Genomic DNA, 23,086 nt, shown 5'->3' with positions numbered 1-23,086 from the left:
AGAAATGGAAATTTGTTTTCCAGGAAGGATGATCCCATCATACTTCTGCTGAAACCAGTACATGGTCTCCTCTTTGCTAATTCTCTTATGCCTTTCCTTGCACCCCTTTGCCTTATTTCAATCTGAGCACCCTAAGTACTCTTGGGGAAATCACTCTGCCCATCTAGCAACTGATGCAGAGCTGGCTCAGCCCACTGACTGTGATTGGCCTGTAACTCAGGCCTTAGCCAATCAGTATATTTCTTCTTCATGGACACAAAGATTCATGCTGGAATAGAAAATGTTCCAATCAGAGCCTGTAAGATACAATCAGGGTACTTTTTTGGAAATGCAATTGGAAATAGAATGGGAGCTTCTTTTCTGAATGGATATTAATGAAAGCAGGGTAGGAGCTTATAGCTGCCAGTAGAGATCCTGCCACCAGGAGAGGAGACCGAACCTCCTTGAGAAAGGACCTAACACAACAAAGGAAGAGCTGATAAATGAAAAGAAACTGAGACCTGATGAGAGTGTATAAGCCTCTGGATCCAACTTTGCCTAAACCTGAATACTCCAAGATTTTTCATTATATAAATCAATAATTTATGGTTTTGCCTGCATAATTTGAATTAGATTTTCTATGTCAAGCATCAAGCAGTTGAAGGAGTTCCAATGAATACAAGGACTCTTCCTTTTTTTTTTTTTTAATTTAGTTATTCCAAATAGGAACAAATCAAAGAAGATCAAGTTAGAAAGCAAAGGACAAATTTTTCACCAAACGGAAAAGCTTTGAACCCCAGAGATTAATCAAGGTGTGAATTTTCTTCAGATATTTTTATGAGCATTCAAGATCAAGCTAGTATGGTCTCAGATGAGAAGACACATGGAAACTTGAGAAATAAAAGGGAAAGTTAATGAAAGATGTTAGTGAAATCTCATTCACCAGCACTAATGGGTGTTCATGCATGTTCCTAAGACATTACAAAAGTTAAAATTTAAACTCATACGTTAATTTATAGAGAACTTGATGGCAAATTTAAGTCTTCATAGCAAATTTAAATATTAGGAAAACATAAGGGTATGTGTGAAGGTTAACAGAGATTATGAGAGGAAAAAAACACTGATTACAAACGAATATCAGCGATATCGTGAGGTCTCATTACATGTAAACTAGCAGATGCAGAGAAGTATAAATTGTTGAATTGCATAGCTGGAAATGTTCTCTAACGCTTCCCTCAGGGAGTAATTTAGGTAGAGACATAAGGGATTGTTTAACCTGATCACGATCACTAAAGACCCTGGGATCAGGCTAAATGGAGTAAAGATGTGGGCTAACTCTGTAATTTTGGATTTTGAAAGTCCATGCTCCTTATCCCTTCTGAGATTTGGATAAGAAGCAGCAAAACTGAAAATCGGTCCATCTATTTACTCTCCATAGGACTTCCTGAATGGCCTGTGTCATGATCAAAGAAACAGAATGGGGAATAAGCTACATAAAATTACCTGGCAGGGAGTTCAGGCATCTCTGTACTATCATTCTTTACATTGGGATTTGAAACTAACAGGGCCAAATCACCTCTGTCACCTAGTTGCAGTAGCCTCTACGGTCAATAAAAGGAAATAATTTCTGCCAGGCATGGTGGCTCACCCCTGTAATCCCAGCAGTTTGGGAGGCCGAGGAGGATGGATCACGAGGTCAGGAGTTCAAGACCAGCCTGGCCAGCATGGTGAAACCCCGTCTCTACTAAAAATACAAAAATTAGGCAGGCATGGTGGTGTGCGCCTGTAATCCCAGCTACTTGGGAGGCTGAGGCAGGAAAATTGCCTGAACCCAGGAGGTGGAGGTAGTGCAGTGAGCCAAGTTCACACCACTGCACTCCAGCCTGGGCAACAGAGTGAGACTCGATCTCAAAAAAAGAAAAAAAAGAAAGAATTTCTACAAACAGACAATTTATGTGACTTGCATAGGATAGGGTCTTTGGCAGTTTGGTGGCTACCTAGTAGACAGTCCTGGGGGCGTGGCTCTGGGAGCAAGCTTTTCCAGTGAGCATTGATGAGTCAGTAATGACATGCTATGTTGGGAAAAGCCAACCAACATCTTAAGTACATTTTTCCTGTGCCATAGAAATGCATGTATTGAGCCATACTATGTACAAAGCACTTTGGGGATTAAAAGTTGAGAACACTAGGCCAGATCTCTCATGAGTTTACAATCTCTTGGGAGAAATTAAGAACATAAGCAAGCCACAAGTGAAAGGCCAAAAAAAAAAAAAAAAAGGCGAAAATCAAGTTTTCTGTTCAAAACAATTCAAAAGAAAGATTTCTTCCAATCTAGCCAAGAAGAGACAGCTGGAAGGCTTTAAGTAAGAGGCTGCATTTGAACCAGTCCTTAGGGCTCTAGCCTGGGAGAAGGGGTGAGCGGAAGGAGAAAAAAACAAGAAAGAGTATGTGCCAAGTGTGTAGTGCCCAAAACAAGGCCAAATATTAAATATTAAATGCTTGAAGCTGAGACAGAAATGTGATTCCTCTGGCCTATGGTTAGATAAAGCTTTCTATCAGAGATGCGGTTTTATTTAGAGGAAAGTAGAAAATAGAAGCAGATACAGAATGATCGATGTATGTACAGCATAAGGTCAGGGAGCAGACAGGTCTGGCAGAGAGTGAGGGGTGATGTGGGCTGGACAGGCAATTGGAAGCCACTCAGTGAAGCTAAAAAGTCAGCCAAAAGCATTTGATTTCCATGAGAAGTCACAATTTTCTGAGTAAGACAATTCTCCTAAAGCGTTGACTCTCCAGGCACAAGCAGCAACAGCATCCTTTAAGAACTCGTTTGAAATGTGAATTTTAGAGCCTGATCCCAGACTACAGAATCAGAAATTGAACAGTCTGTTTTAATAAGTCTTCTAGATGATTCTGCTAAACACCAACATTTGAGAACACTGTGACTTACATGATTATGATCCTTAGGGTTGTTTTAATTATGCTTTAAGATGAAACATAATATTTAGAAACATCCTCAAATGTAATATCACTTTATTTATATTCTTCTTAGTGACTGACATTTCAAACAGGCTTTCTGAATTATTTATTTTTATTTTAATAAAGCAAAACTACAGGTAAATGTTTTGCCAGATGACTTTCGTGTACTATGTTCTAACATACCATGTTTGGCACCAAAAGATCTTAGAAACCGCCATGAAAAACCATAAGATTTGAATTAGTTTTCTGACAGAAATGAACAGTTCTGTTGTATCCCTACTTGTCACTGGCTTTCTTAAACACAGAAATATTCATTTCCATAGTCTTTATGGCTTTTTGGAGAATCTCTAAGATTGGTCCCATAGCCTTGACAATTTGTTCCAACAAATCTGCTGCTGACTCTATGGGATTTTTGGAATCCTCAGTTTTTAGTGCATCCTGCAGTTTTTTCAAGGTGTCTATCATAGTGGCTTTGGAAGAATCTGGACTCCTGGTTCTCTCCGATGTGGTGACATCTGATTGCTCTTTGGTGTCTTCTGTATAGAAGTCACTTAATTGAAGATTCATGATGGGGAATTTCATCAAGTGTGAAAGAGAAGATTCCAAACTCCCAAGGATGTTACTGCTGTTTAGCGCAGAGATGATGACTGGTGTATGGGCACTTTTGAACACTTCTTTAGCTGACTGATGCAACTCCTCTACATTGGTACCCTTCTGAAACACAGAGTACATGGCCATTGCAACCTTGGAACCTAAAGACTCCTTTTGAATTTTGTCATGTTTTGCATCCACTACAGATTGCATCTCCTTAAAAATTTTGAGCATTTGCTCAAAAAAATCCTTAATGTTACTATTGTTTTTCACAGCCATCAAAAGGATTTGAGTATTCATACTGCGGTTAAACAACTCAGTCAGTGTGTTTGTGACAGAAGCAAAATCTTGTACATGAAAGAAGAACATTTTGGCAGCTTGAATCAGTCTCTCTTTATCCTTTTCTGACTCTGAAGACATCTCTTCAACAAAGAAGTTTCAGCACTGCAAAGCAAAGCAGTAATCCCAATGAAAACTAAAAGTCGATTTGGCAACCATAAAAAACTGAAAGTATAGTCTAAATATGAGGATAACTCCTGCCAAGGGCAGGAAAGCTATACAAACATTAAAACAAAAATGATACTTTGCTTCAATAAAAAAAAATCACAAAAATAATTAAAACAGAGTAGAACAGGGTTTTATCACTGAATTTATACCACATATCAAATACTGTATGCTGGATCCCAAATATATGGATAGATTCACATACTGAATTGCACTACACTCAAGGATATTACCCTTGACAACTATTCAGTGTAGTGAAAAATATTGGATAAATCTTTACAAATTACATAGAGGGTCTCTGGTTCCAGTTAAGGTAGACTAAGCACACTCCATCCAATCTTTCCTACTGATTACAACTAAAAATCTGAACTGAATATATAAAATCCCTATCAGATAATGCTGAAAGCTAGATGACAAAAGACCAAGGAAGTAGGGAGTACGGCATTGAAAGGACAACAAAGCAATGAAGCTCTCTGACTTTTTGTTTGAGGGTGGGTGTTTTGTTGTCGTTGTTGTTGTTTGTCTTTTCCTCCTCCCTATATATCCCACCTTGGGCTCTAGGACCGCCTGGAATTAGAACTGTGAACATGCCCAAACAGGGAGAGCTCCAAAAAAAACCTATTCTGCCTAGCAAATCAGGAGCAGGGGCCTCTGCCGGGTAGATCCCTTTTGATCTAGTTGCCGGCAGCAAAATGGTAGCCCCCCACCCCCACCGACCGAGCCCTCTGTCTGCCCTCAACTAGTCATGAGCAGGAGGCAGCCCCAAACACTTCTGACTTCAAGTGCTAGGAAGTAACAGCAGTGCCACCCACCCCCATCCCCTACTCCCCACCCCACCCCCACACACATCTCACAAGCACAGCAGAGGTCAGTCAGTCCTTTGCCCCCGCCCCTGCCAACTGGCAGTGAAAAGGCTGTCCTTATGGGGTGGACCCCTTTTCACTCTTCCCACTCTACCCTGGGCAGAAGCAACTGTCATGCAGGGATGGTGGTAGTGATCTTGCAGGCTCCTTTCTCTCACTGCTTTGCCCCAAGATGAGAACCAGTTGCAATGGGAAGAGCTGAAACTGTTTTCCAGCCAGAACACCAGGAAAGGGGACCCCTGGGAATCAAATAGTGGGTGGCAGACCCACAGAAAGAAGCAAAAATTATAACCAAAAAATAGCACTGCTGGGATTTTCAATGCACGTAGACGCAATGTATATGACAATTACATCATAAAGGAGAGAGGGTAAGGAGACTTATGTAGCTGAAAGACTTCTTGATTTCACTTGAAGTGATAAAATATTAATTCTAAGCAGATTGTGTGAAGTGTGGAAGTATATTATAATCTCTAGAGTAGCCACTGAAAACAGAGCAGGAAACAATGGGGCCATGGAAGCAGAGATGGGGGTGATGTGGCCCCACATGCAGGGCTGATGATGGCCACCAGAGCTGGAAGAGGCAAGGAATGGATTCTCCCTCAGAGCCCCCAGAGGGGCAAGGGCCTGCTTGACTTCAGCCTTCCAGCCTTGAGAACTCTGAGAGGGTACATTTCTGTTGTTTAAAATCACTAAGTTTGTGGTAATTTGTGATAGCAGCCCTAGGATACTAATACAATAGGCAAATTAAAATGAAACTTCACAATTATTTAAGTAACTACTTATATTACTCAAAAGATGGCTTGAAAAGGAAAACAGAGAAATTTTAAAAACAGAACAGAAAAACAGAAAACTAATAATGAATGTTACACTTAATCTAAGCATATCAATAGTTACATTAAATATGCATTTCTAGAACTAATAACTAAGTTTCACAAGGTTGAAAAATACAAGATCAAATGTACAAAATCAATTGTATTTCCATATATTAGCAATAAAATAAAAATCAGAAATTAAAATTAAAACAATGACTTTTACAATATCATTAAAAATATGAAATATTTATAGATAAATCTGACAAGAGAGATGAAATATCTCTACACTTAGAACTGTAAAACATTGCTGAGAAAAATTAAGGAAGACCTAAATAAATAGAAAGATATATATTGTTAATGGACCAAAACAGTCAATATTGCTAAGATGTCAGTATTCCTCAAATTAATTTATAAAAACAACACAATTCCAATAAAAAATTCCAGCAGCTTTTCTGATATATATAAAAGACAATAAATGTTCTCTTAATAGAATTAAAATAGAAGTCAACAAAGAAGATACACGAAAAACTACAAAATATTATAAATTAACACACCCTTAAATAATCAAAAAAGTCACAAAAATATAGAAAATATTTTGAACTGAATGAAAATGAAAATATATCAAAATCTGTGGGATGAAACTAAAGCAGTGCTTAGAGAGAAATCTGTAGATTAAGTGTTTATATTAGAAATGAAGATACAAAATGAATAATTTTAACTTCTATCTTAAGTTAGAAAAGAAGGAGCAAACATTCAAAGTAAGCAAAAGGAAATAAAGAGTAGAAATCAGTGAAATTCAAAACAGAAAAAATAGACAAAATCCAATAAAACTAAAAGGTGTTTCTTTGAAAAGAAAAACCAATAAAACTGTTAAACTTTAAGACAGATTGACCAAAAAAAGGAGAGAGAACACAATTACCAACATAAAGAATGAGATGTCACTACTGACCCTACAAACATAAAAAGGATAATGAGAGGACACTATAAACAACTCTGTGTGCACAAATTCAACAATCTAAATGAAATAGACCCATTCCTTCAAAGACACAAGCTATGAAAACTCACCCAAGTAGAAACAGAAAACTTGAATAAACCTATTTTTCTTAAAGAAATTGTATCTGTAGTTAAACACCTTCTAGAAGAGAAAATTCAAGACACAGATGGTTTCAGTGGTGAATTCAAACAATCATTTAAAAAAGAATAACAATTCTACACAATATCCTCCAGAAAACAGAAAGGGAGACTAATTCATTTTGTTTTCTTTTTTTTTTTTTTTTTTCTTTTTTTTGAGACGGAGTCTCGCTCTGTCCCCCAGGCTGGAGTGCAGTGGCCAGATCTCGGCTCACCGCAAGCTCCGCCTCCCGGGTTCATGCCATTCTCCTGCCTCAGCCTCCCGAGTAGCTGGGACTATAGGCGCCCGCCACCATGCCTGGCTAATTTATTTTTGTATTTTTAGTAGAGACGGGGTTTCACTGTGTTAGCCAGGATGGTCTCAGTCTCCTGACCTCGTGATCCAGCCACCTCAGCCTCCCAAAGTCCACGAGAGAATATTTCTCAACTCATTTTATAAGGCTACCATTGTAGAAAAATAAGAAAACTCTAGACCAATATTCCTTAAGAACATACATATAAAAATCCTCAACAAAATATTATCAAATCCAATCCAAAAATCTATAAAAAGAATAATACATCGCACCCAATTTAAGGTGTATCCCAAAAATGTAAAGTTGGTTCAACATTAAAAAATCAAACTAAACAAGAAAAACCACATGATCACATCAGTAGATGCAGAAAAGGCATTTTTAAATATTCAATATCCATTCATAATTAAAATTCTTAGCAAACTAGGAATATAAGAAAACTTCCTTAATCATAGAGGGCTCTTACAAACAACCACAGCTAACATAATAAGAGACTAATTGTTACCCCTTAGGACCAGGAATTAGTCAGGTATGTCCACTTTCACCAGTTCTATTTAATATCATACTGGAAATCTTAGAAAGTGACGTAGGACAAGAAAAAGAAAATATTCAAATTGAGAAGGAAGAAATAAAACTACCTCTGTTTGTAGACATGATATCTACATATAAAATCCCAAGGAATCTACACAAAAGTTCTTAGAGCTATTAGTAATTTTAGCAGATGCAAGGTCAGCATTCAAATATCCACTGTTTTCTATTCACTAGGAATGAACAATAGGGAACCAATCATTTTTATAAGTATCATTTATAATACTCTCTCAATAAAATCTTAAATATAAACCTAAGAATATATGTGCATAATCTGTGCACTAAGATTTAAAAAAAATTCTGAAGTAAAAAAAAAAAATCAAAGAAAATGTAAGTAAATGGAGAGACAAACTCTGTCCATGAATTGAAAGACCCTATAAAGCAAAGATGTCAACTCAAACTCTGTCCATGGATTGGAAGACTTATGTAGTTAAGATGTCAATTTTTCCCAAATTGCTCCACAGAATTAATGCAATCACAATAAAAATGCCATCAAGATTCTTTATAGATATAGAACAGTGAATTCTAGAATATATATGTAAATGTAAAGGAACAAGAATAGACAAAGATTTTTCTAAAGGAACAGCTAGAAGACTCATACAATCTAATATTAAGATATACTACAGTAATTGAGACAGTATGGTATTGCTGATGTGATATGTAGATGAACCTAACAGAATAGAAAGTCTAGAAAAAGACCCACAAATGTGGTCAATTGATTTTTTTTTTTTTTTTTTTTTTTTTTTTTTTGAGATGGAGTCACCAGGCTGGAGTGCAGTGGCACGATCTCAGCTCACTGCAACCTCCACCCCCGCCCCTCCGGATTCAAGCAATTCCCCTGCCTCAGCCTCCCAAGTAGCTGGGACTACAGGTGCGCACCACCACACCTGGCTAATTTTTTTGTATTTTAGTAGAGACGGGGTTTCACCATGTTGGCCAGAATGGTCTCGATCTCCTGACCTCGTGATCTGCCCACCTTGGCCTCCCAAAGTTCTGGGATTACAGGCATGAGCCACCATGCGTGGCCGGTCAGTTGATTTTTAACAAAGATGCAAAGGCAATTTAATATAGAACGTTTAGGTGTTTTCACCGTAGAAGAAAACATAGGCAGTACCATTTAGGATATAGGTATGGGCAGAGACTTCACGACAAAAATGCCAAAAACAATTGAAACAAAAGCCAAAATTGACAAATGGGATCTAATTAAACTAAAGAGCTTCTGCACAGCAACAGAAATTATCATCAGAGTGAACAGGCAACTTACAGAATGGGAGAAATTTTTTGCAATCTACCTACCTGATAAAGGTCTAATATCCATAATTTACAGGGAACTTAAATTTACAACCCCATCAAAAAGTGAGCAAAGGATATGAACAGACACTTCTCAAAAGAAGACCTCTACATGACCAACAAATGTATGAAAAAAAAAAAACCTCAACATCACTGATCATCAGAGAAATACCAGTGAGATACCATCTCATGCCAGTCAGAATGGAGATTATTAAAAAGTCAACAATAGATGCTGGCAAAGGTGTGGAGAAATAGGAATGCTTTTACCTTGTTAGCGGGAATGTAAATTAGTTCAACCACTGTGGAAGACAGTATGGCAATTCCTCAAGGATACAGAACCAGAAATACTATTTGACCCATCAATCCCATTATTGTGTATATACCCAAAGGATTATAAATCACACTACTATAAAGACACATGCACATGTATGTTTATTGCAGCACTATTTATAATAGCAAAGACTTGGAACCAACCCAAATGCCCATCAATGATAGACTGGATAAAGAAAATGTGGCACATATACACCATGGAATACTATGCAGCCATAAAAAGGAATGAGATCATGTCCTTTGCAGGGACATGGATGAAGCTAGAAGCCATCATCCTCAGCAAACTACCACAGGAACAGAAAACCAAACACTGCGTGTTGTCACTCATAAGTGCGAGTTGAGCAATGAGAACACATGAACACAGACAGGGAAACAACACACACCAGGGCCAGTTGGGGAGTGGGGGGTGAGGGGAGGGAACTTAAAGGATGGGTCAATAGGTACAGCAAACCACCATGGCACATGTATACCTACGTAACAAACCTGCATGTTCTGCACATGTATCCTTTTTTTTTTTTTAGAAGAAATAAAGAAAAACACACACAAAAAAGAAATAACAACAAAAAAAGAAAGTTTAGGGTTTTTCAACGAATGGTGCTGGAAAAGCCTGATACCCATATGCAAAGATATAAAGCTTGATTTTATGTCATACCATATACATACATAAATTAACTCAAAATGGGACATGAATATAAAAACATAAAACCATAAAACAGAAGAAAATCTTGTAATTTTTGGTTAGCTGATTAGTCCTTTGATATGTATGATACCAAAAGTATATCCATTAAAGAAAAAACGATAAATTGGCCGGGTATGGTGGCTCGTATATTGTTAGATTTATATTTAAGTATTTATATTTAAGTATTTTATTTTAGTGTAATCGCAACACTTTGGGAGACCAAGGCAGGCAGATCACGTAAGGCCAGGAGTTGGAGACCAGCCTGCCCAACATGGCAAAACCCCGTCTCTACTAAAAAGTACAAAAATCAGCTGGGTGTGGCACACATCTGTAATCCCAGCTACTTGGGAGGCTGAGACACGAGAATCGCTTGAACCTGGGAGGCAGGGGATGCAGTGAGCCAAGATGGCACCGCTGCACTCCAGCCTGGGCAACAGAGTGAGACTCTGTCTCAAAAAAAAGATAAAAGAAAAGAAAAGAAAAAGAAAATGTAAAGACCTGATCAGCAATTTCAAATGTTGCAAGTATGATAAACATTGTAAATTATTATGTTTACTCATTACAATGTCATTGGCAATGCTAGAAAAGCAATTTTGCAAGAGGCAGGAATATGTGCAGAAGCTAGATTATAAATACTGGAAAATTGATGGAGAAAATGAAGTAGAGGCAATGCATGTACACTACCCAATTGGGAAGTCTAACTGTGAAAAGAGAGATAAAGGAGGCTATTGGGTCAAAAAGGTGATTATTTTTAGGTTTGCTTGATTTTTTTTTAAGAGCAACATTCGTAAGTGCTGGCGAATTGTTGAAACAATCATAACTGAATCAGGCAGGTTATTCAGGATCATGGAATATATGCTTTTTGAGCAGAGTTTTTTACGAAAAGAAGGGGATGAGCTTTAGAATAAAGGGGAAAATAAAGCATTCTAAATAAAAGAAACTATCAAGTGAGAGCTACATGCAGATAAGTTTGGAGATATTATTGCTTTCACTCTCATTTCCCACCACTGTCAATCCAGCAGTGAAACTTGTCAAATCAGCCTTCCTGATTCCCTAAAACCACCCTGACTCCAAGATCTACACTAAGAAAATTTGCCTCCTTCCTACAGTTCAGTTCTGACTATTGATTTGATGGCAATACTGGCTTTAGTAGTCAAGAAAGATTTAAGAAGTTCAGGTTTTCAACCTGAGAAACTGATTGCAGAGAAAAGAAGTTCAAGTTGATGAGGGGGCTCCGTATGAAGTCAATATTGCTTCTAGTTTTTCTCTAATAATTCTTTTGCGTTGTTACTGTTTATCCCTAATTTTGGCAACTCCACTTAGGCTACTATGTGGTAGGAGAGAAAGGAGTGGATGAGTAGGCAATAAATGTTAAGAAGGGTAGAAATAGGAGAGAAACAAACACCTTAGGAACAAGTGGGTTAAATGGTACTCTTCAACAATAGCCTCTTCAGAAACAAAACGCACCTGTTTTAAGACAGGGTAAGAGACAGACATATTTTTTCTATATACTGTAGGTAATGGGATTGGTGACTCATGCTTTATTGTCCATACTTACTAATCAAGTTTACATAACGTACCCTTCCTGAAATCCAAACCTCCAAATATTGCCCCATAATAAAAATAATTTTTTTAATGGTTCACTATTACCTACAGAATGAAATACAATTTCCTAGCATGACATTTAAGGCTATCTACAAACTGTTTTCAATTTTCCATGACTTACGTTCCCTTAACTGCTCCCACTTACACCTTGTATCACCAGCATGGCGGATTTTGTTCCCTGAAAATGTTCTACAATTTTGCTCTCAGTGTTTCCTCCATCGGTATTATCTCCTCTATACCGCCATCCTCCCCAAACATCTGTTAAAATCCTACTTAACATCCATACCTAGTTCAGATACACTGGCCACACGTCCGTACATGGTGGGGCCCTGGATACATCAAGGCAAGATGATCCACTGGGACAAAAGTAGAAAAGTGACCCCACTTAGCCCTTCTTTAGGATCACTGGGCAGCATCTTTAGATTTTAAGGTCTCCTGTCTGCCTGTCTGGCATTTTGATTCTGTATCCTGTACCCACCCATTCTCCTCTCCCCTCCACCAGGAGATACTGTTGTTAATATATGAATAGCTATCATTTCATAAGATTTTGCCACATATCAGCCACGATGGCAATTACTTTATAAACATTATCCCATTTAAACCTTCTGAAAATCCATAAATTATTAACTAATACTCATATTACACCAATGGGAAAACTTAGAGAGGCTAAGTGACTTTCTTAGGGTTACATGACCAGTAAGTGGTACTTGGAGTACACAAAACCAGGACTGTCTGAGGGTAAAGCCTGCTGTCTTTCATTAAGTTACACTGGGGCTGAGTGATTTCCCTGTGACTCAGGTGTCTTTGCTGCGGAGGAATTAACAGGTCTGAAGACAGAAGCCGGAAGAAGCAGCAGGGAAAACTCTGATCTGAGCTTTCGGAGAAAAGACTCGAGTTGGACTTCAAGGTTTTTATACTGTCAAGACAATTCACCAACATAGGAAGAGAAAGAGTGATAAAGAGGAGAACTCCTAGCTGGAAAGAAAAGAAAAAAAAAATTGGATGCAAGTAACTGCATTTATATCTCTTGAGAATTTAAATAATCAGCAACAGTGAGAGGTACAAATGCAACAGAAGCTAACAGAAACTTAATATCTGGAACAGTTGACAAGATAAAACCCCAAAATCTGAGAGCTGCAATCAAAGAGCCATCTTCTCTACTGAATTGAATTAGCTCAGTTATATAGCACTTCTCAAAAATAAAAAGTCCATTAAAGAACAGAAATTTAAAAATAAGTTTTACACACTATTAGTCTTTCAATTTATATAACTTAATACCATAGACTAAGTTTTTATCAATACGAGATAAAAGAATCCTGAGGTCCAAGCCACGTAGAAATAGCCTATAAACCAGACAGGCAGAGGGACCCAGCAGAGACCAGCAAAGTCTGTAAGTCATCACATTCCACCAGAAATATCCAGAGGAAACCAGATGAAAAAGCACGTTAACAATACTCCTCAACAACTGCTGGGACCACGGAACTCAGAAACACAGCAAGGTAAGCAACGTGGATATTTCTATTGATATAATACTCTGTTTCTCAATAGGAGGAGGAATTTGAAACAGCCTGTCAGTCTTGAATCCTAACCATAAATAAAATAAAGTAAAAAAAGCAGCTTTGTTATAAGAGGATCCCATGACATGTTCCTTGTGATTTGGAAGGAACCTTCCCTGGTGCCTTCTCTGAAGACAGCAGAGAAGGAAGAAAATTAACAATTTCTAGGACTGACTAAGTCAGAGTGGAAGAGAAGCAGTAAAGACATCAATTTTAAGAAGGATTAAGGATAAAATGATACCTGTGTGAACATGTGAAGTTTATATGGATAGTACCATTTCCTTCTATGCCACAAAAGAATGAATGTGGAATCCAATACTGGTTAATGTATAGTACTTATAGTACTTTCATAAATTATGTTCTATCTAAATGTCTCTGAGCATTTGCTGTGTGTCTCCAAACAGGCCGTTATCATCTTGAGGGCAAGGAACACTGTCTTTTTCAAATGCCTCAAGGGATACAGTAGAGGCTTCACCAGTGAACACTTGATAAATGCTGATGAATGACTTTAATATTCTTCTTTCTGCTCAGAAACATTTTTTAAAAGAATTTATATCAGAAAGTATATCATCACATCATGAGCAATTTTTGTTTTAATTAAAGGCCACAGTTTTATTTGAATTAAAGGAGACTCAGAACTAGTTAGAAGCTGTTATTTTCTCCTGAAAAGCTCCTGATTTTACCTATACCCTATTTCCACACTCCCAAATAAGGGAACTGTGCATGATGGCAAAACCCCATTTGGACAGTGAAGAAAAGTGACAGCAAGAAGAAACGTAAAACCTCAGAGAGCACTAATGACTAAACATCAGAGGTTTAGACGGGGTCATATTTTCCTTTCTTTCTTTTTTAATTGTTATTATAAGAAAAGTTCAAACATACACAGAGGTAGAGACAATAATATAATAAACTCCCATGTACCCATAACTCAGCTTTAAAAATTACCAAAACAAGGCCAATCTTTTTTCCTCTGTAACCCTACCCCACTATTCTTTCCAGATGATTTGTGAGCAAATCTCAGAGACCATTTCATTTCATTGTAAACATTTTCAGTTTGTATTTCCAAACAGGCAAGAACTTCTCTTTTTGAAATTTAACCTTACACTTCGCAAATCAATAATATTTAAGCAGGACTATCTCTGGCTTGGAAAGATACCAGCACTATGCTTAGTGTCTGGATGATGGGATCATTCACACCCTAAACCTCCGCAACACACAGTATAGTCAGGCAACAAACTTGCATATGAACCTCCTGAATCTAAAATAAAAATTGTAAAAAATTTACAGCAGGATACCCAGTATCCTACTATAAAACTTTATTTGGGGTAGCACAGAAAAAGCTTTTGGAATGCAGTTTACGATACAGATCAAAAGTAATAAAAATTTAATTCCCATTACTTATGCCACTAATTATGTAATTCTTCTAGGTATTTATGCTGAGGAAATAATCCAGATAATGGAGTAAAAAAAATCTGTGGGTATCGTGATGCTCATTAGAATATTATTTGTGATAGTGAAACAATTTTGGATTTATTAAACTACGGTAAAGATAGGGAATAGTATATGCAACCAATAAAATATTTTTAAAACTCTAAATAGGGTAAAGTGTTAAGTAAATTAATATGATGAATTTTACTTATACTATTATGACAAATTTGTAAAGATACTTATGCATATAAACAAATTTTGAAAAGGAATAACAAAAATAAAAAATAAAATGATAGGTTTATGGGTGTTTTTTCTCCTCTAGTTAAAAAAGTTTATATATTACTGGTAATAAGTATATATTAAAAAATTATTTGTTTTACCAAACCATTCACTTTTAATTTCTCCATAATATACCATCTATCAAAGCACAAATCATATATTGCATTATCCATGAAGCTTTCTCTAATCATCTTGATATTAATTTCCAAGTTCACTAGCACTTGACAGTCAACGCACTACTGTTATTCACGAAGTATCCTAAAAAGTTTTATTTGAACATATGACGATCAATACATTTTCATTTTGTAAGGTGGTTCCTTTTCTGAAAAACTAAAACAACTGTATGGTGTCATTAAATAAACCTTAACTTTTAGATACAATTATCAGTATATTTCTACCATATCTTATATGCTCTTTAATCTTAAATGTTGACTTCTCAATTCAAAAAAAGTGACAAGGTTAGGTGCAGTAAGCATCCATCTCAAGCTAACCTCTGTCTCTATTTTCATTTCATAAGGTGTGCTGATCAATGGCATCAGCACTTTCAGATGTTTTTGTCATTTTTTAATAAAATAACAAGTCAAAAGTTTCCAGACTTTGTTTTAGCAACAGAACTCTGTCATCAAATAAAATTTTACCTACCCAGATCCCACATGTGAAGAGCAAGAGAAAGCACAGCTGCTCCAGTCCAGCAAAGGCCCAGGTGAAAAACGGGAGTCCCAGAGACCAAGAGCTCCACCTGCTGGCTGGCAGTTCCCCAGCAGTTGCTCCAGGGCACTACAGAGCCCATTTCATGGATAACTACAGTAAAATATTCAAATAGTAGCATAAACTCTGTACAAAAGTGGATGGTAATTCCCCAAGTGGAATTTTTCACTGACAGGAAGCACCATCATGTGATAATTCAAATTATGTAAAAGTTCAAACTTACCATAGAATGGGTGTAACCAGAGCTGGATTAAATATACTACTTGCTGCTGATGCCACAATCTCTGAAAGTGACAGGTCGTCACTGAAAATGGAATAAGATGGAGAAAATATATGGCACAGAACTCCTCTCGGGCACAATATTATGGGTTGTTTGTAAAATATCACTTGAAGCTTGCATGAGTAACAACTCTGACCTTTAAGAAGGGTGACTCCAAGTAATTGCAAGGCTTTTGTTTTGCTGAGTAGAGTTATCGCTTTGGGAGTCAGAACTAAATTGTTAAGAGCAATAATGAAAATACTGCACCCTACCAACTATGGTTCTCCATGTGGTGCCCAACCTCTCCTCAACTGTCAAGCACATATTTAAGAATATCTACTTGAAAGCTTACAAATTGTTAACCTTACTAGATGACTACATGTCTCCATATGGCCACAGTGCCAATATATTATATATTAAAGTATGGGTTGTTTAAAACAGATTTGCACAAGTCAAATACCAACTATACCTTTAATTTTGTACGACATATTACTTTCAACTTGACATTATAGTTACAAATCTGTCTTAACTTCCTAACTAGATTAGAAATTCCAAAAAAGCAAGGACCATGTCTTTTTCATCTTTGTATGGTTTGCAGAGTGGTGCTAGCATATGACCTTACACGTGGTCAGTACTAACATACTAGACGAATTGTTAATGAATTAATAATTGCCTTCTTCACTAAGCTCTTCAAACTTCACCTATCCAAAACACAATTCAATGGTTTCACCTTCAATCCCCACCTCTCCTCTTCCTAATTGCCCAGTGCTCCTTATCTCATTTGGGGTGTAGAAATAACCTGGAGCTGTATTCAGAGCTGGAACTCAGACATACCTGAGCAGGTGTGGTGGCAGGCCTGCTGAAGATATGTTAGCAGAAGAAAACCCTCCCCACTTCCTACCCTTAGGAAAAAAGCTAGGAAGGTAAGTCTGACTCAGAATAAAAGTCCTTTTTCATTATAAGGGAAACATAATTCTTAGCACATCATAACGTTTCTTAGCCAAACTCGTTATTGGAACAAAGTCATGAACTGATATCTAGATCCTATGAAGAAGAGTGTAAGAGTGCAAGTGCAAGAGCATGACTACTTAAAAGGAGGAAACACATTAGTAGTTGAAAACATACAGTGTCTTACACTTTGATTTCTAGTAAGACTGAACTTTTCCCACCATTTTATTAGACACTATTTTTTTGTACTCTGTTCAGGGTTGTTTGCTCATTTATATATTAGATTGTCACTGCATCTTAAAAATAATAACAGTACTTTTTTTGCATTTTCCCCCAGCTTGTTTTCAGTTCTTTTTACATTGGCCATCGTTATTAGTCAAATTTTTGCATGTGATTTTTTTTTCATTGGTTTTAGGCTTATAAAGTCTTCCTCCATAGAGATATTTGAAAATTATCCATTTTCTTCTAGCTATTATTTAATTTTCTACATGTATGACACTAGCAACGTTGTTATTAATTTTTAACTCCAAAGTCTAGCCCATGACTCAGGACCATTTATGGAGTAATAATTTTGATTATTATTGATTTGAGAGTCTACAATTTATTATTATTAAATGGATAGAAGAGTCTGCTTTGGGGACTAATTTGTTCCATTAATTCACTGACTCTTGTTCCTGTACCATACTGTTTACTATTTTGTTGGGTTATGGTGTTTTAATACCGGGGGGAGAAGAGTTCTTTTTTTTTTTTTCCTGAAAAAAATAAGGCTCACTTGTTCAGTCTTTCAGAAACATTCTACGACTAATTTGTGAAGTTGTGCTAAAACAATGAGTTAACTGAAAAGGAGCCGACCACTTGGAAACATTCTGCCTCCCATCCAGGAGGAAGGTTCATTTCTCCATTGGTTTATCTTGAGGTAGATAAAACCACCCACCTTTTCTGGAAACTATGCCTTCATATAATGGCATATGATAGCTGCTAGAGATATTTTCAACTTTTTCAGGATAAGGAAACTCCTCTCGCCTAACTGTCTGAAGAGGAATATAGCTGATTTTCTCCTGTCAGTCAGAAACTAGAGTTTTCACTTCATAATGAGATCTGAAAACCGGGAGTCAAAAAAGACAAACATTTAATGGAAAATTACTAGAAGAAAAAATAAAATTCAAAGTCCAAATCTGTGCTTATCAAATTACAGTTTGCAACCCATTGTGTGTTTAGAGAATATTTACTGGATCCTCAACAAGCAATTTATTTAAAGGGAATTGGATTAGAGATTTTCTAAGTATTGTTTTGTGGAAGTGTGTGTCTGTTACACGTGTGCCTGCCTGTATATATGTGCATGTGTGCTGGATTTGAATCAAGGATAAAAATGAATTTCTGACCATGGTAGTTTATTTTGCCAGGAGGTTCCAGTGCATTTTTCTAAATCTAACAACATACATGGTTATTTATGTTTCTAAACAATTTCAGAAAAATTTTCCCTTTTCCGTTTCCAAATTATATCCATATGATTTGGAGAATATGTTATTTTCAGGTTTACTTTCTTGAAAGAAAAACATCTTCATTCCTTCATTCTATGCTTCTGAGGTTTCCCTTAAGCAGAATAAGAACTGTGGTGCTAGAAGACATAGGGTCCAAGTTAATTACGATGTTGTTTACTTAAAAAGAGACTGTGCCAGATTCCACATGGATATGGATAGAGAACTCCATTTTTTCTCTCTTTTCTCTCGAGTTTAATTTTTAAAAAAAAGTGCCAGCCACATAGAAAGGCTACTCAAAGTATGCATATTGAGTAGCATCGTGCTCTTACTGGCTCAAATTTAGATTTTTCACCCAAATAAACACAGAAGAACATGACTGTTTTCTCTAAATGGTACCATGGGCCAAAAGAACAAATGCTGAAGTCTCCTGTCAAGTTATTTTATTCATTCTATGATGCACTCTCACTACTTTTTTTTTTTTGAGACAGTCTCTCTGTGTTGCCCAGGCTGGAGTGCAGTGGCACCATCTTGGCTCCCTGCAACCTCCACCTCCGGTTCAAGTGATTCTCCTGCCTCAGTCTCCAGAGTAGCTGGGATTACAGGCGTGCACCACCACGCCTGGCTAATTTTTGTATTTATAGTTCCTACCTTCTCCTCACATGAAATTTTAATCCAAAGAGTCTTGAATATATACTCTTATCACAAGAAAAAAATTTTTTAAAGATTCTAGCATGATATATATGTTGCCTTTGGATATCCCTTAGGTTTAGAAAACAAATAACTTGCCTGTAGAGAAATATAAAGTAATTTGAATATTTTAAGTGAAAATAACCAAGTATTGAAACACAAAAAAACAGCCCTGTAAATTCAGAGAAATCAGTCGGTAGGTATGGTCAATGTGATGACTAGGGGTTGGAGAAACTAAGGAGCACTAGTAATCAAGAGCTAAGCATTTCAAATTGGGGTCTGTTTCAAATAAAAGTTATTAAATATTACCTAGAAATAATCATGCTTATTAATAAACAGATGCCTGATAAACATGAATATTTCCCACCACCACAAAATCTAATACCTTAATTTATCCATCAAAGGGTTGTATTCTGTTGCCTACATTTTCCATACACTGACTCCAAATTTCGTAACAATAACTGTTTTAAAGAACCTGCTGAGGCTGGGCACAGTGACTCATGCCTGTAATCCTAGCACTTCGGGAGGCCAAGGGGGTGGACTGCCTGAGCTCAGGAGTTGGAGACCAGCCTGGGCAACACAGTGAAACCCCATCTCTACTAAAATACAAAAAACTAGCTGGGCATGGTGGTGTGTGCCTGTAATCCCAGCTACACAGGAGGCTGAGGCAGGAGAATTGCTAGAACCTGGGAGGCAGAGGTTGCAGTGAGCTAAAATCACGCCACTGCACTCCAGCCTGGGTAACAGAGTGAGACTCTATCTCTAAAAAAAAAAAAAACAAAAAACTTGAGTGTTCTGAGGAATTCTCCTTACACAGCATCTTGCTTCTTTGCTATGCATGAAGAAAAAGATTTCCTAGTCCCTTCTACGCAGTTAGCAGATGTTTTTTAAGACTTTCAGTAAAAATTTACCATTTTATTTTTCAGCGATCATATTGGAAATATGGCCCAAAGTGACTTCCTTTACCCAGAGAACCCAAAGAGGCGGCAAGAAGTAAATCGTCTTCACCAACAGCTCCTTGATTGCTTATCTGACAGCTTCGATGTCACCAATAAGCTGACTGAGGTTCTAAATACGCACTTGGGGTGCAGGCTGGCCTCCATTGAGATGAAAAGAGACGGGACCATCAAAGAAAACTGTGATATCATCATCCAAGCCATTATGAAAATCCAAAAGGAATTGCAAACGGTTGATGAAGCACTAAAAGACAAGCTAGAGCCAACCCTCTATAGAAAACTTCAGGATATTAAGGAAAAGGAAACAGAGAAAATTGCAATAGTGCAAAAGGTTATTTCGGTCATCCTGGGAGAAGCTACATCTGCAGCCAGTGCAGTCGCTGTTAAACTTGTGGGCTCAAATATCACAACTGGCATAATTAACAAGTTGGTCACTGTGTTAGCTCAAATTGGTGCTTCTCTCCTTGGTAGTATTGGAGTTGCTGTTCTTGGCCTTGGCATAGATATGATTGTCCGTGCCATCCTGGGAGCAGTGGAAAAAACACAGCTTCAAGCAGCCATCAAAAGTTATGAGAAGCATCTGGTGGAATTCAAGTCAGCCTCAGAAAAATATAATCATGCCATTACTGAGGTCATCAATCTAGTGAAACACCAAATGAAATGAACAGCCATCTTATTTGCCACTGAAGTGTTTTTCTGCTTCCTTTTCAGTAACAGTGTTCGCTTCCTTGATTAGGTTCACCTTCTATAGGCTTCCAATATGGACTTAAATAGGATAAACAATTTGGAGAGGGAAATTGGGGATGTCAAGACTAGATGACTAGATGAGTTTAGAGCCAATGCCTGGATGAGTTGGTGCTAGACGCTATAAGGTAAAAAAAATTATCCCACTGGATGTTTTCACACCCTGCTCTACCAGATCAACATTGGGGTATATGCTGTCATAGAGTAGCAAGTATAGAGGTTACTTTTTCCTTTTCTAATTTCATTAAAATTCTTAAATTTTACGTTGACTGCAGAGACTTTCATTTCTACCACCAGCTTCAAACATCATTTAGTTATAAGGGAACATACTTAGTAACTTCTGCCTAGACACAAACCCTAGGCCTTCAAATGAGACAGAAATACTATCATATTTTTGACCATCAGAGTAAATCTGTTTTTCATAAACTAGAAGAGACTGAAAAATGATTTGTAACAATTTGCTTCAATTAGGACAGGAAGCAGATCTGTAAAAGTCTACTAATCACACAATGTAAACTGGATGGATTTGAAAATGGTAAAAATCAAAACTAAAAACATCAAGGTCCTGTTTCTGTAACTGCAATCAACCCTGACCAATTGTGATGATTAAATATCGCTCAAGTGAATGTTCAAACACTGAAACATTTAAAAGACAAGCAAGCAAAACACAGCTACACATGAATAAAATGCATTTAGCATGCATAATAGAAGGTCACTACTCTCAAAGCATTTGTCATTTAAAGGAAAGTCATACTTTATTATGTTTTCAGAAAAATTAATATAATTTCATTTTCAACACTAGCAAAAAGGAGGCAGCTGCCTTTGATACACGACGCATTAGGTGGGCCATTTCACTAATTACCTGATTTTAGAAAACGCCAAAGGCTATAGAGGCCTATTAATGGTTCAGCTGAATCTCTGCAGATGTGTTTGTTTTCTAAATCCTTTGCCAGTAAGTAATTCCCATGAGGACTCTTTTAGTCTATACTGACAAAATCATTAATATGCTGTTGATGCCAGACTGCGTTTGTTATAGTTGATTCTCCCATCCAAGTACAAGAAATGTATTGAAATAAAAACTGCTCAGCCTATCTTAATAATATTAGCTACAGGAAAAATTTTAGCTACATGAAAGACTTTAATATTTCCAACAAACAGTTTGTTTTATCTTTCTCTTCTCGCATTGTTTTTCAAAATGAGTTGCAAAACTATGACCACTAATATGGTGTTAAGAAGAAAATTTTAAAAAGTTGCAAAATATTACAACTTAGTTCATCTTCAAAATTCAAGATTATTTTCTTTTTTATGTGTTACCTGGTTTATCAGCTTTAACCTACCAGATCTTGTCATTGCTTTCCGACACTCAAATTCAGTCTAAAATCAAATCAAGAATTTCCTAACACAAAGGTAAGTTTAGGTATAGGACCGATCATATTACCTTCAAGGGCAGTTTAAAGATTCTGCCAAAAATTAATATGTATCTCCAACAATATTTTGAAATATTTATAACTGGTGGTAAGAATAGACTTCCTACAAGGGAGAGTCTGGTTAAGATTAGAAATAACCAAGCGTATCCTCTAAGATAGTTTTTTAAATGTTTAAACTTACCTTTAAGGGAAATAAGTGGGGGCTGACTCAGGGAAAGAGGGGATAGAAGGTAAGGAAAGGGCAAAGGCTAGAGTTAAGTGAATAATCCCATACGTAGAGTGACATCATAGAGGACTTTTGGCTGGTGAATAGACCAGTAGGGAATACGGCCAATATATATCAACCTTGCCACTCATAAACTTAAAACCGATTGCATATGTACCCCCGTATTTCTTCTTCAGAACACTACTAATAAATAATAAATCACCGCCCGTTAAGCAATTTGCGACTCTAATACGGGTGCTGATTTATTTGTTCAGGTGGTCTACAAATGTTCTCTTCTGCGCGTCTATTAAATTTCCACACGTACCAGACGCCCACATGGGATAACCTGATGCTTACAAGCGGATTAAACTCAGTAGCAAATGTTATCTGGGTATTCGTTTACAAACGGAGACACCCCTAAAGGATCGCACCTGCTTGCGTCATAAGAAACATAAAAATCCAAAAACTAACGTAATTCCAAGAGACCCAAAACGCGGAACGCTTCTGCATCTGCAGAATGTACCGTTCTCGGATAGGTCAACGCATTACGCCCCCAGCAACTAGGTCAGAATGCCTCCAACTTGAGAGACAGGACCGTCAGCCAATCAGATAGCAGCTATCTTCTTTCAATTCCTATTGTACTAGATGAGCGCAATGAGGCGGGCTCTTAGCCGACAACCAACCAATGGAGTATTGTATGGGACCGGAAGAGACTCTGGTCCTGGAATTCTTGAGTATTCTCTATGGTTCTAGGGCCCAGCTGCGCT

The 23,086-nt window shown here is 37.2% G+C and overlaps 2 protein-coding genes across 4 annotated transcripts in view; one reads left to right on the top strand and one right to left on the bottom strand.

Moving 5' to 3' along the window:
- Nucleotides 1-23,045, bottom strand: part of C11H12orf60 (chromosome 11 C12orf60 homolog) — a 99,093-nt gene extending 76,048 nt beyond the window's left edge. Inside the window, exons 1-3 of one of the 3 annotated variants that reach the window (XM_025401553.1) lie at nucleotides 22,869-23,045; nucleotides 20,982-20,984; nucleotides 3,053-3,993 (exon numbers count right to left, since the gene is read on the bottom strand). In XM_025401553.1, the coding sequence (XP_025257338.1) occupies nucleotides 3,235-3,969 (735 nt within the window). In that variant the 5' untranslated portion in view covers nucleotides 3,970-3,993; nucleotides 20,982-20,984; nucleotides 22,869-23,045 and the 3' untranslated portion in view covers nucleotides 3,053-3,234. Of the gene's footprint in view, nucleotides 1-3,052; nucleotides 3,994-20,981; nucleotides 20,985-22,295; nucleotides 22,538-22,868 lie in introns of those variants that run through there. The other 2 variants (XR_003121756.1, XM_025401554.1) reach the window with 2 other exon arrangements.
- SMCO3 (single-pass membrane protein with coiled-coil domains 3) lies at nucleotides 13,052-21,784 on the top strand. Its single transcript, XM_025401556.1, has 2 exons — nucleotides 13,052-13,140; nucleotides 19,914-21,784. Exon 2 carries the CDS (start codon nucleotides 19,930-19,932, stop codon nucleotides 20,605-20,607), a length of 678 nt encoding a protein of 225 aa, XP_025257341.1. The 5' UTR covers nucleotides 13,052-13,140; nucleotides 19,914-19,929; the 3' UTR covers nucleotides 20,608-21,784.
- Nucleotides 23,046-23,086: the final 41 nt, after the last annotated feature.

This window comes from Theropithecus gelada, chromosome 11, assembly GCF_003255815.1.
Source record: "Theropithecus gelada isolate Dixy chromosome 11, Tgel_1.0, whole genome shotgun sequence".
Lineage (NCBI taxonomy): Eukaryota > Metazoa > Chordata > Mammalia > Primates > Cercopithecidae > Theropithecus > Theropithecus gelada.
This window is presented reverse-complemented; position numbering and strand designations above follow the sequence as displayed.

Bases quoted from the DNA above. Each gene is read 5' to 3' on its own strand.
- SMCO3 (XM_025401556.1), top strand. From the start codon at position 19,930: ATGGCCCAAAGTGACTTCCTTTACCCAGAGAACCCAAAGAGGCGGCAA.